Genomic DNA, 14,175 nt, shown 5'->3' with positions numbered 1-14,175 from the left:
AGTTCACACAATGAGAGAACGGAGGGAGGAAGGGAAGGAGGTGCCAAGGAAGGGAGAGCGGAACTGGGGTGCCACCATTCTGTGGGTGACTGAGGGTTCCAGGGGTAAGGAAATGAGCCGCACGTCCACTGTGTCGCCGAGGTGGAGTGTCTGACTGCCGTCTGAAACGCAAGCCGAGAGCTCGCCGGGCGGAAGCAACATCTGGGGGCGGCGGGAAGCAACATCTGGGGGCGGCAGGAATCCCAGGAGGGAGGGGGCGCCTCAGCGAGACAGCGTCAGAGGGGTGAGTGCCCTGTGCGTGTCCACGGTGGCCCCAACGCGGTCTCGCTTCTCCACAGGCCTGCAACCCGAAATATTCCAACTACGACCGGACAGGCTCCATCTGTGCAAGTGAGCACATCAACGACACGCTGACTCGGTACCGATGGCTGATCAGCGCGCCCACGGGCCCGGACGGCGTGACCAGCCCCATGCGAGAAATGGACTTCGACACCTACTTCACGTCGTCCAAGATGATCACGCTGGACTCCATATACTTCCAGCCCGGCTCCAGGGTGCAGTGCGCAGCCCGTGCCGTCACCGCCCACGGCAGCGAGGGCCTGGAGCTGCTGAGCCCCATCGTCACCATCAGCAAGGAGGAAGGTAGCCGCCCCCCGGCTGTTCTCCCCTGCGGGTCCCTGGGGTACCCCGGAACGTTACAACTGTCTAATTTCTGCTTATTGACTCTTTCCTAATGTCCCACGTGTTCCATAATACGCTACAAGGACTTAAATCCATTAAAAATATTAGGAAACAAAGATTTTTTTTTTTTATCCTCACCCGAGGATATTTTTCCATTTTTTGTAGAGATAGAATGGGAGGGAGAAAGAGGAAGGGAGAGAGAGTGAGAAACATCGATGTGAAAGGGACACATCGAGTGGCTGCCACCCGCACGACCAACCAGGGCCGGGGACAAACTGCAACCGAGGTACGTGCCCTTAGCGGGAACCGAACCCGGGTCTCTCCGGACCACAGGCCAACGCTCTAACCGCCGAGCCAAACCGGCCAGGGCAGGAAACAAAGATGCGTTCGTTCCACATTGTGAAGCACCTCTCATATAGCAGGCGTTTAGCTGGCATGTTCGTGCTTCATGCTCACAATCAACACTTTTTTAAAAAGGCAGGATGCCTGTCCTCAAGGAGTGGATACTCAAGGTGAGGGCACGACGTTCAGACTGGACAGGGCATGGAAATACAGAGGTGGTAGTGATCTGCTCCACGTGGAATGGGTCAGGAGAGGTTTTGCTGAGCAGGAGATGCGTAATGTGAGTGTTGAAAACGGGGGGAATTATGAGTGATGGCTCAGGGAAGCGTGGGAGAAACAGGGGCAGTTCGGGGAACTACAAGCAGAGAAACGAGAGGCAGGAGAGCAGGAGGGTGAGACAGTCAGGAAATGACGCGGAGGACGGGTCAGCTCTGGAGAAGCTGGCTCGTGCGCAATGCCCGCGCCCTCCCAGCTGCATGGGGAGGCGTCCGCTGGGGACTGACGGGAAGTGCCGTCCAGGTAGAGAGGGGTGCGTGAGTGCCCAGGCCTCGTTATTACAAGGAGGAGGTGTTTAGGACTGGGACTTGACCCTTGGGGGTGGAGAATATGATATGCTTAAAAATAACAGTGAAAAGACAGGAGACCCCCTTTTAAACCAGTCCTTCACTCTGAAGAGAAATGTTTACTTTTTCTAATTAATTTATTTATTTTTGTTACAGATGTTTCTCCTCTTTCCCCCATTGACACCCTTCTCCCTATCCCGCCCCCCGCCAAGCATCGTTGTCTCTGTCCACTGGTTATGCTTCATGCATATAAGTTCTTTGGTTTATCTCATCCCTCCCTCCCGCCCCTCTCCTCTGAGGTCTGTCAGCCTGGACCCTACTTCTATGGCTCTGGGTCTACTTTGTTCATCTGTTTGTTTTGTTCATTGTATTCCACAAATAAGTGAGATCATGTGACATTTGTCTTTCTCTGATTGGCTTGTTTCACTTAGGATGATACTCTCCAGGTTCCTCCATGTCATCTCAAAGGATAAGAGATCTTTCTTTCTCACAGCTGCATAGTACTCCATTGTGTACATGTACCACAGCTTTTTTACCCATTCATCTACTGATGGACACTTGGGCTGTTTCCAGATCTTAGCTATTGTAAATAGTGCTGCTATGAACATGGGGGTACATATCTTCTTTCTGATTGGTGTTTCAGGCTTCTTAGGATATAGTCCTAGAACACTAGGAATGGACACTTGGGTAAAATGGCAGTTCTGTTTTTAATTTTTTGAGGAAACACCATAGTGTTTTCCATAGTGGCTGCACCAGTCTGCATTCCCACCAGCAGTGTACTAGAGTCCCCTTTTCTCCACACCCTCGCCAGCACTTGTTGTTTGATAATTTGTTGATGGCAGTATTTATTTTTTAATATAACTGCATAGACCGATCAGAATTTCTCATGGATAGCTAAACACTTATCTTTCAATAATTTCACACTTGAACAAAGATGCTTCCATCTCTCTGAAATCAGTGTAATAGTTCTTAGTCCACGAACGTGACTAAGATATTATCCGAGTCACAGTTTGATAACTGGATTTTTAACCAGTATACAAAGTCACTATGTAGCTAAAAATTAATCTCAGTTCATTTCAGCATTTAATTTTCAGCTACTACTTAGTGATTTAAGTAACAAATTACCAAAATTATGAATACAAATTTTCAAAACAAGCCCCAGTTTACAATTACCAATATACAGTGAAAATTTAAAATTTTTCGCATGATTTGCATGATTTTTCTTTTCTAAGGTTCCTATAAAGAATGTGTGCTTCCTCTAGGGTGTCCATTCATTCTGTACATTTAAAATACCATCTGGCTTATCAAGGCTGACATTTTTATAAGAGTAACCCATAAAAATGGACTCCAATTCTAAACCACGCCCTGAAACCAAACATTCAAAGAATATTATAATAATAATTAGTCTTAATATTTCTGCATGTTATGATGCTTTCACAAAGAATAACTCATAACATTATATATTTAATAATGGGAATGACCTGCAACTCAGATAAACCCACAAAGTCATAGTCTTAAAAGCAGCAGTAATATACAATTTATTCAGGGCTTATATGTCAATCAGTGTCATTGACCTCTTTACAGAATAATAAAAATATTTCTATCAAAGCTAATGTTACTTTTCAGGTGTCTTTATTATTAAATGAGCTAGAAAAGGAAACAGAGGTAGAAATCCATTTTTCTTAAGTATACTCTAAGCCAGTTCTATACAATTAAGATATTTTTGTCACAGAAATACTCATACTGTTTCGGTGAACTAGAGGACGGAATCATGGGAAATTCCATGTTTAACTTGCAGACATCCGTGTCAAACCGAAAGCCCACTGATCTATGGAACTCCACTCTCCGCTTGCTTCTCATATTTGAATGATCGTAAAATGGCAACAACAACAACAAAAGTTTTCAAAGTGTTAATTTGTATGTGGCCATGTTGGATTTTACCCTTTATAAAGCGGAGAAAATTAGACCTTGGCAGCCAGTGCTGGGCTAGAGGAAACTGAGAACTGGGTGTATCTCAAAAGTGTTAGCTCAGTGAAAGCAGTAGAACTATGGAGTTTCTCCCTTTCTAGCTTTTCCAGCAACAAGCTCCCTTCAGCAGGGTTTGCAAGGTCGCTCATAATTCAAAATTATGCAGATTTACAGGCCACCATGGTCTAAGCACCAAATAGCCAACTCGAACACCCCTACTCTCTGCTCTTACAAAAAAAAAAAAAGTAGTCATTTTTATTTAAAAAACCACCCAAAACATCACCAGTGCATTTTATAAAATTAAATGAAAATTTTATTCAGGACTTCCAATTACATGTTTCAAATTTCTTGAATGGGATAGAACCATCTGGGGCCTGGAGCGATGGCACAGATGAACACTAATATCCCTGGAAACCCCAACTTTATTAAGAGGATAATTCCTCTGCAAACCACATCACCCTTACATAGCCAGGTGAAACAGGATCCACTCCCTCACTTTGACAACAGCTATTTCTTAAAGAAAATTGTGGTTCTGCTACTTAAAATTCATTAAAAATGGATTCTATCTTTTTTTTTTTTTTTTTAATCCTCACTCGAGGACATTTTTCCATTTTTTGTACAGATAGAGTGGGAGGGAGAGAGAGGAAGAGAGAGAGAGAGAGAAACATCGACGTGAAAGGGACACATCGAGTGGCTGCCACCCGCACGACCAACCAGGTCTGGGGACAAACTGCAACCGAGGTACGTGCCCTTAGCAGGAACCGAACCCGGGTCTCTCAGGACCGCAGGCCGACGCTCTAACCGCTGAGCCAAACCGGCCAGGGCTGGATTCTATCTTTAGATTAACTTCTTTAAGTTCAGCTGGGTTCAAATGAGCTATGGGTACAAAAGAATATTAGCACAGAATGTCTAATAATTTTGAAAATAAAGAGGAAAAACAGCAGGTGCTTTTATGGCATTTTTTTCCCTATAAACTACTACAATTGGTTAAGGATTTCCATGTTCAAAATGGAAGCTCTATCGCTTCTAAAAGTGAAGCTCATGTTATTTTATTACCAGCAAAAACTCCCAGCTGTTCTCCAGTCACGATCTAATTAGTCTACCCTCAGAGCCGAAACGTTCAAGTTCACCACAAGTAACAGGAATTAGCCTGAGATATTTCAGACGTGACTCTACAATCTCAAATTTAACAGCACCCCTCTCCCCCCAAAAATCGGTCTTATTTCTATTTTAGTGCCATGATCTCTATAATACGATGGTAACTAAGATGTCTAAAAACAACCCTTGAGCCCTGGCCAGTTTGGCTCAGCGGTTGGAGCGTCAGCCTGCGGTCTGGAGAGACCCGGGTTCGGTTCCCGCTAAGGGCACGTGCCTCGGTTGCAGTTTGTCCCCGGCCCTGGTTGGTCATGCGAGTGGCAGCCACTCGATGTGTCCCTTTCACGTCGATGTTTCTCTCTCTCTCTTCCTTCCTCTCTCTCCCTCCCACTCTATCTGTACAAAAAAATGGAAAAATGTCCTCAGGTGAGGATAAAAAATTAAAAAATAAAATAAATAAATAAAAACAACCCTTGAACCTTTAGAAATAGTTGGCTGTCCATCCACTTCTGTTCAAAGAGGAGCCACACTATGAGCCCGACCAGGTGCAGAATAAACTACTTGACTTTTGTTTTCCGGTTCATCAAACCCGGTAGAATAAAAGGCTGAAGCTCATACTTGTGGTGCAAATAAGAGGACATTTTTGAGCTTTTAATAAGGTTGAAAAACATTTCGTGTCATTTAACTTAATGTGCCCAGCGCGTGTGAAGAAGTTTGTAAACAGTACTGCCCACTTTAACAGACAGTAAAGCAAAGCCTAGGTAAACAATATACTCATTCTTTAAGCAGGGCCCTCTCTCATTCCAACCAAAGGAAATACAACTTAACTTAAATTTTCTTTAAAAAAAAAATACACCATTTGTCTTTGTTTTTTACACTTTCGGTTTTTTCTTGATTGCTTTTAGAGAGAGAGGAAGGGAGAAGGAGAGAGAGAGAGAAACATCGATGAGAGAGAACATCAATTGTCTGCCTCCTGCACGCCCCCCACTGGGGATCGGCCCACAACCTGGGCATGTGTCCTGACTGGGAATCAAACCGGCGACCTCGTGGTGCAGGGTCAACACTGAACCACTGAGCCACAAGGGCGGGGTTTACACTTTCTTATTAGATGCAGTCCATCTCTTCCAAAGTTGGCACCCTTTTCTCCAACATGATGGTAAACTGGGCACAATACTTCATTCAAGCTAGGGTTTCACTTCTGCCTGGATTAGTACAAAATTAATCTTAGGCTGCAAAACCAGAAACAAGCAAGCAAACAACAACAACAGACTTGAAGTGAACTTGTCAAAGGATGAAAATCCATCCTTTCCAAGGAAACGGAAGGCGGACCAGGGCAGGTTACCTCAGGCCACATACCTCCTCCTGCTCTCTGCTGGACTCTGATCCTTGTTTGGACCATTTTCTTCATCTTCTCCTTCCCCTTCGTCATCATCATCATCGTCGTCATCATCATCATCTTCATTGTCTTCTTCAGTAGCTTCCCCAGTAAGCTACATCACTGATTTGGGATTATACGCTCACGTAAAAAGTGACCAGTTTCGAAGTCTGCAGCAAGGAGAGCTCAGCGTCACCGTTGAGACCTCCACTCTCAGAAACTTCAGAAGGGGCAAAAAAAGTTACCGAACGAGTCACTGGAAACGGTTTTGGTCACAGTACAAACTGTCCAAAGTCCCTTCTCTGTTTCTTTTCAAAGGTCTTCAAAGTAACAGTCCTGCCCTTTTTCCAACCTCTCTGTCCCCCTGTGCAACTCATAATTTTTGGTCCATCAAGAGAAAAGGGATCAAATCACCCGGCTCTGACCTCATCCTGTATGTCTTTGTCAGCCCTTCATTTGTGAAATATTCAATGGGTTCAAAGTGAAATTCTAAAACAAAACTCACAGGCATCTGAGAATACAACTTAAATTTTCTTTAAAAAAAAAAATTACACCATTTGTCTTTGGTTTTTACACTTCCTTTTTTCTTTTTTTCTTTTTTTTCTTTATTGAGTTTAGATAGAGAGGAAGGGAACACCACTCGAACATCTCCCAAGTGCTTTTCAGAATAGGTTCATCATGGTCCTGAACCATCTCACCGAGCAAGTCAACATTCTTCAAAACAGGCAACCAAAATCCAGGAATGTCCCTCGGGTCTTGTTTCCCTTCATCCTTTTTGTCTTCTTCAACCTCGGTTCTTTCTTTCAGCTCCTCCGAAATGTCATCTTCTTCCTCTGGTTTTCATTCACTTTCTTCTTCTGTAGGTTCATAAACTACATTAATGATCTCCAGTCGCTTATCAAAGAAAGGCTCATTGAGAACAGCGTACCTTCTTTCAAGATGATGAACTTCCTTCTAGAACTTGGCTTCTCTCTGTGCACATTTAACTTGAAGGTCGTTCTGAGCATCCACTGGTCTTTTAAGTACCTCGCGCAGCTTCCTGTACCCTGCCGGTGATCCTCCCGGACCATCCAGTCCTTCCAGGGCTGCAAGCATCTGAGGATTTCGCATCATCAAAACAGGCAGCTGACACCTTTTGATTTCTGTCTCTTCACCAGTTTTTCCTTCTTCTACTTCTTCAACATCATCCAAATCTTGAGCCAGTTCAGACTGTTCTTTGTGGTCAGTATCCGCCGCCTCGTAAGAACGTCCGGCATCGGTGGCCGGCCCAGCGGGAGGAGCAGGAGGCCATGAGCAGCTGGTGCTAAAAAAAGCCAGAAAATATTTTAAAATAGATGTTTAAGTAAATGTCTATTTATAAGATTCTATTTCTAAAATTTATATTTGCATACAATACTTTAGAAGTCTACTTGCTGTATAAAGAAATGTTAAATGTACCACCTCCACCATGATACAGTAGGATCAGTATTTATTGACGGCATGTATAGTAAATATGCTCTCTTATTAGGATGAAAATATATGGCTTTTAAGTTTCCCTTAATACCAAACTATTGAGTTGGTACCGAAAGAAGAAAAATTAAACAATGCCTTAAAATGAGTCCTAGTGAGCCCTGGCCAGTTTGGCTCAGCAGTTAGAGCGTCGGCCTGCGGTCCGGAGAGACCCGGGTTCGGTTCCCGCTAAGGGCACGTACTTCGGTTGCAGTTTGTCCCCGGCCTTGGTTGGTCGTGCGGGTGGCAGCCACTCGACGTGTCCCTTCACGTCGATGTTTCTCTCTCTCTCTCCCTTCCTCTCCCTCCCTCCCGCTCTATCTGTACAAAAAAATGGAAAAAATATCCTCGGGTGAGGATTAAAAAAAAAAAAAAATGAGTCCTAGTGATAAAATAGCCCAGGTGCTGAGGACCGCCTCTGATTGTATTCTTGTCCTACTAAATACCTAGTTTCCCTTTTTCATACAAATAGAAAGGAAATCACGTGTTCCTAGACGTCTTGAAATTGTAATTCAGCATCTTGATCTCTTCCATGATGTTAAAAAGAAAACATCAAAATTCTCTTAAAACAAATATTGGAGGAAGATTTTCATGTCAAAGTTCTTGAGTGTGAAAGAGAGAGAGAGGGAGAGAATGAGTTATAATTTACAATACACATACTGTAAGAAATCACATATATAGAGAAAATTATACATTTTGCTCTCAGATTCTGAAGAGATGTTAGTTTTTGTATTAGTTTCATTACCTTATAAATAATGTATATTTTATAACTAGTGATAAGAATATTATTCTAGGGTGAAATCCCATTCGCTTCATGAAACTATACTTACTTTTTTTTCCTATTGACTTTCAATCATCCTTACTGTTAAAACATCCTGAAGTATGAAAATACTTACATTTTTTATTAAAACAATTTTGTGAATTTACTCATGACCTAGAATGTTCAGCATGTATAAAACCACACTGAGCAGCTATATTTTCCTCCAACTGCGTAGAGATACCCAGGAGGTGAAGAAGTAGCCGCTACACTGCTGTGACTCGCAGGGCGCGGCCTGTCCGGCCGGCCTCCGTCCAGCGAGCATGGTGAACTGCACGGAGAGACAACGCCGCCTGTTTACACGCGTCCTGCCGCTGTTGCTCATTACCTGCTTGTAGCCTGACTGTGCTCCCTTCCAGGTCTCTGCCAGCCTCGAGTTCCGGGCTCCGTGGGAGTGGAGCCCTTCTCCGCCAAGCTGCGCTACCTGGGCCCCGAGGACCCCGAGCACGCCAACCTCATGAGGCTCACGGTCACCATGCCGCACGCCGACGGTGGGTGACCCCTGCGCACAGCCCACAGCCTAGCAGACAATAAGCCCCCAATGTGCAACCTGAGCGCCAAGTCTTTCCGTTTCTTTCAAATGTCTCTGCGCTCTTTGCGCTCAGTTTTCAAAGATCTGACCATTGAAGCAGTGTCTCCAGGTAGATGAACGTAACACACGTCCGAGGACGATGGAACGAAACGTTGGTTAACACGCCAACTTTAGTAAAACAGCACCAGTGCGTCTTCGGGGCTTTCTACCTGGGGCGTGCTGTAGCTGGCGTTCTGCAGGGCCTTCGACGTGTGGGTGCTGTTTCCTAGCAGTAGGTCTCGACATCCTCCCCGATGCTAACTGCACTAACAAAGACATGTCCCAGCGAGTAAGATACAATGTAAAATGCAACTAGTATTATGTTTGCATTCATTCTCTCTGGACATGGAAGTATGACCAGAATCTGTGAGTCAATAACTTGACCACACTTTCTGACCATTTTCCCATTTGCACAAGGCATTTTCTTTCTTTTCTTTTCTTTTTTTTTTTGGTACGTGCCCCTAGCAGGAACTGAACCCCGGACTCTCTGGTCCGCGGGCCGATGCTCTAACCACTGAGCCAAACCGGCCAGAGCGACAGAAGGCATTTTCAAGTTGTATTCCCCTCAATTCACTTCATGCCTGAAGTCAACCGTTACTGCTTGGTTGTTCCTTATGTTGTAAGTGGCTCGGGAAGAGGAAACACTAGGTCCTCTCCGGGCCTGCAGAGGGCTGTCTACCCACAGACACGGGCCTATTTCACAACCCGAACGCGCGTGGCTAGGTTGACGGGAATCTGTGCCCCTTTCCAGCGGGTCGTCGGCGCGTGTCTGACCTCTCTGTCCATAGCTTCATTCTGCACGTGCGTCGGGGGGCCCAGGGTCGAGGAGACACCCGTCAGGCGACAACGGACCCACCGCAGTGGGAGATTAGGAGCGGAAGGGTCCAATCGTATCTTACTATGTACCATGTAGTAAGCTTTCTATTGCTATGGAAATAGTTTTACTGTTATAGATCTCCTGAAAATTTCCCGGGACCCCCAGGGGTGCGAGGAAACCCCTTTGACAATCACGGCCCCACAGCACTGTATGGCTTTTCCTCCCACGAGACAGAAGGGACCAAGCGCCCTAGGCCCTTGGCTGCTGGCACGCGAGTAACCGGCCATCCCTCGCAGGCATGCTCCCCGTCATCTCCACCCGAGAGCTCTCCAACTTCGACCTCACCCTCAGCCCCGACGGCACGAGGACGGGGACCCACAGGTGCTCCAACCTCCTGGACTACACCGAGGTGACGACCCAGCACGGCTTCCTCACAGAGGCCACCAGAGGCCCGGGGAGCGCCGCGGAGACGTACCCCTACCAGTACAGCTCGCCCCTCCGAGGCCCCCGCGCCCTGCGCTTCTACCGCAACCTGAACCTGGAGGCCTGCCTGTGGGAATTCGTGAGCTACTACGACATGTCGGAGCTCCTCACCGACTGCGGGGGCACCGTGGGGACCGACGGACAGGTACGGGCTTCGAGCGTCTGCACTGCAGGCACCGATGAAGCAGCCGGTCTGTCCGGTCAGACAGACTCGGATTAAACCCCAATTCCAGTCCTCCGTGTCGGGGGTGTAGGTCACGGGGACAAGGGGGACCAGGTCACGGGGATGGGTGGTGTGACTGTCCACGTCTCTTTCGGGAACAGTGTGTGAAAATATACCTGTTTGTTTGTTTGTTTGTTTGTTTGTTTGTTTTGCCCTGGCCGGTCTGGCTCAGCGGTTAGAGCATCAGCCCGCGGACCAATGAGTCGTGGGTTTGATTCCAGCCAAGGACACGGACCTCGGTTGTGATTCATCCCTGGCCCTGGTTGGGGTCTGCGGCAGGCAGCCACTCGATGTGTCCCTTTGCGTCAATATTTCTCTGTCTCTCTCTCTCTTCTTCTCTCTCCCTCCTACTCTATCTGAACAACAATGGGAAAATGTCCTTGGGTGAGAATAAATATATGTATACAAATAATATATATATATATATATATATATATATATATATATATATATATATTAGCAACACTCTGAATCTGCTGTGATATTATAAAAATCCAATTACTAAGTCGTTTTCAAGGTATAGATTCTGACGCACTTTTCATCTTTTATGTAGACACCCCAGAGAGCCTGCTCTAGTGAAACCTGCACTTACCTGCGTAAGCCTTACCCTGTTGCATCCGCCCACTTCTCCAGTGTATCAAGGACATTTTAATTTTTTTTTCTTTATTGATTTGAGAGAGAGAGGGAGAGAGAGAGAGAGACATAGATGAGAACATTGCTTGGCCACCTCCTGCACGACCCCCACTGGGGATCATCCCACAACTTGGGCATGTGCCCTGACTGGGAACCAAACCAGCGACCGCGGTGCGTGGGTCCACACTCAACCACTGAGCCACACCTGCTGGGCTCCAGGACATTTCAAATGCAAATCCGGTCCTCCCCTATGTTCACCTCTCCAGCCCAATCTTACCATGAAATGCTCAGCTAAACATACTGTCTTTTGCTGTTTTGTTTTGTTTTGTTTTTTACATTTGCTCTGTTTAATTTTTTTTATCTTTGTTGAAAGTATCACAGATGCTCCCCCCCCCCCCAATGACTGCCCACTCCCTGCTCCTCCCACCCTCTCCTGCTTCCCCCGACTATCATGTGTACTCGCTGGTTGTGCACACGCGCGTGTCAGCTGTTTGGTTCCTCTCTTCCCACCTAGTTACTTTCTTAGGTTCAGTGTTTTTTCTTCTCATTACCACCGCCAGCTAGAAAACTCCTTGTTACAATTCTGCAGGTAAGTGGCCTACGTCTCTACTCAGTGTCGGGGAAACGGACAACTTGCAGGTTTCGGTTAAGTTTTGCCTGCCTGAGAGCTTCAAGTATAGAACACAGAATCAAAGGGTGTGCCCTTGAGAATTATCAAAACGCCCCCTTCTTAACTAGTTTGTATTATTTTCTTAAGTAACATGGCCATCTTCTTGTATGAATTTCTTCTGGAAAGATTTTTCTGCTCTTGCATTATTGAAAACAAAATTTTAGCCTGTCCGGTGTGGCTCAGTGGTTGAGTGTCGACCCTGCACCAAGAGGTCGCCAGTTCGATTCCCCGTCAGGGCACATGCCCAGGTTGTGGGCCCGATCCCCAGTGGGGGGCGTGCAGGAGGCGGCCAATCAGTGTTCTCTCTCATCCATGTTTCTACCTCTCTCTTCCTCTCCCTTCCTCTCTTTCTAAAATCAATAAAGAAAGAAAAAATTTTAATAGCATAATCGTGATGATCAGCATCATAGAGACGACTAGATTCAGTGTAAATCATTACAATTTCAGAACCTTGTTATAAAATTCTAACAGCCTCAGCGTAAAAGGCAAAACAATCTAATAAAACATGTTGCTTCTTCCGTCAGAGTGAAGCTCAGAGACAATCTCATTCTCCTCTACTTTCCTCCTTAGGGTTAAACTTCTTCTCCCCCAGCTACTGATGTTCTCCTACCTCCCACCCCCGGGCCCCCGCCACCCACCCCACGGCCATTTTCTTAAATAGAGGTGAGGAAGGAGGGAGGAGAAATATACATTAAGGTAGCAGATATCGAACCCTTTGAGATATTTTTCTAATTTGTCCCATTAGTTTGGGGTTCTAGAGAAGAAGAAATATCTACTAACAGTACTAAAATAATAATAATGACGGTGAAAATATGTGTTTCATTTTCCTGTGGGCCTGCCATTCTTTTAAGTATGTTACATATTTCCACTAACTCTGTCCTTGCAACAACCCTCTGAGACAAGTACTAATGTTGTCCCTTTGTTAGAGATCAGGACGTTGAAGCAGAGACCATTCCAAGGGCTTGCTTGGGCAAGTCCCTTGTGTGCCTGTGCTCTGAACTATAGGTTGGTGCTTATCTAGACATGTAGCTAAAATGCCACTGAATTGGGTGAAAGTGGGGAGCGGACATGGTCACAGATGTGACGGCAAAAGAGGCGAATGGACTTTCCCCGCAGCAGCAGCCGTGAAAATGTGCACCGCGGGGTGTCCACACTCCCTGCTGGGGGAGAGCAAGCTGAAGACGTGGTGGACGTATTTCACTGGAGAATTCTGTGAGCTTTACAGGCGGTTTCTGCACTGAGGATAGGAAAAGGGGCAAAAGTGAAAGTCAGTCATCAACACGGGTAAATGTGCTACATAGTAGCTTTATATTCCTCAGGCTGGAAGTTCCACATCCCTCACACCAGCCCTGAAAGAGGGGTGGCTGAGGCGGTAGCAGAGCTAGAAACGGGGCCAGTGGCCAAAGGTTTTTTTATGTGTTTTTTTTTCCATGTTGCAGCCGAGTCCAGTGCAGTATCAGACTAGCTGCCGTCCATTAACCTATTGTATAGGTCTTACATGACCGTGAGCCATATGACTGAATACAGGGGACACCCCCCCTAAAATGGGAGTCCCAAGAGAGCAACAGGGCCAAAGGCCAAGAGTGAGGACTTACTTTGTTCAGGAGCTTAAATATTTAGAGTCCGTGCCCTTGCAGTGGCCATAACTATTCTGGCCAATTACCTGTTTCTAAGTGTGACTGACAGGTGGGCACCTTCCCACATTGCCCACACCTTACTGGACACGTGTCTAATTCGCCTTTGTCCAGTTCCTTCCCCCGCCAGTCTGCGGGGATGGACCTGGAGTGTAAACTGGAGCCCTCTGCAAGGCTGTGTGAAGGGCAGGTCTGTGTCATTCGGTGTCTCCTACACTCTTCCCTGTTGAATAGTAACCGGGTTATTGCAACATTGTCACTCCCCCTGACAAAAATGGAGCCTCTTTATACTCATGCAAAGGAGAAACAGGTAAAGGCCTCTGTCTTCTGTAACTACTTCCTGCTGCCAAGGGCGCAGACCTGCTGACCCCGCCGAGAGGCTCCCCCAGTCGGCCCGAGGAAGGGGGTGCAAAAAGGAGAGGAGCCTCTATGCAGGGAAGAGGGGTTCTGCGAGTCCAGGTCAGCCTGCTGTCCCTGGGAAGTGGCAAGGGCGATGACCAGGGCGATGTCCAGGGGTCTGCGTGGGACAGGCTGGCATTCTTGGTGTACTCTGGACATGACAAACCTGACAAGCAAGTTGAAAGGCAAAACCTGAGAGTGAGGAGACTTGGAGTAACTGCAGGGCGAGGGAGAGGCAAACCCCGTGACCGAGGGAAAGAGGAACTGTGCCCAGTTAGGCCGGAGGGGTGACCCGCCTACAGACGGGTGTGTCGTACCTGTCTGACACCTTCTGTCCGCCACTGAATCTGAATCAAGCGAAGGGAAATAGGTTAAGATTTCCCCACTCGGGCTGAGAAGGGAGAGAAGTTTCCAGA

The 14,175-nt window shown here is 46.5% G+C and overlaps 1 protein-coding gene and 1 pseudogene across 1 annotated transcript in view; one reads left to right on the top strand and one right to left on the bottom strand.

Moving 5' to 3' along the window:
• FREM2 (FRAS1 related extracellular matrix 2) overlaps nucleotides 1-14,175 on the top strand; it is a 261,505-nt gene that overhangs the window by 205,243 nt on the left and 42,087 nt on the right. Inside the window, exons 14-16 of the mRNA XM_036250166.1 lie at nucleotides 339-642; nucleotides 8,689-8,820; nucleotides 10,014-10,345. Of these exons, the coding sequence (XP_036106059.1) occupies nucleotides 339-642; nucleotides 8,689-8,820; nucleotides 10,014-10,345 (768 nt within the window). The remainder of the gene's footprint in view (nucleotides 1-338; nucleotides 643-8,688; nucleotides 8,821-10,013; nucleotides 10,346-14,175) is intronic.
• On the bottom strand, nucleotides 5,993-8,046 carry LOC118622980 (annotated as a pseudogene).

Source organism: Molossus molossus, unplaced genomic scaffold (genome assembly GCF_014108415.1).
Source record: "Molossus molossus isolate mMolMol1 unplaced genomic scaffold, mMolMol1.p scaffold_m16_p_9, whole genome shotgun sequence".
NCBI classification, from domain to species: Eukaryota; Metazoa; Chordata; class Mammalia; order Chiroptera; family Molossidae; genus Molossus; species Molossus molossus.
The sequence above is the reverse complement of the archived record's forward strand: the minus strand, read 5'-3'. Positions and strand labels throughout refer to the sequence as shown.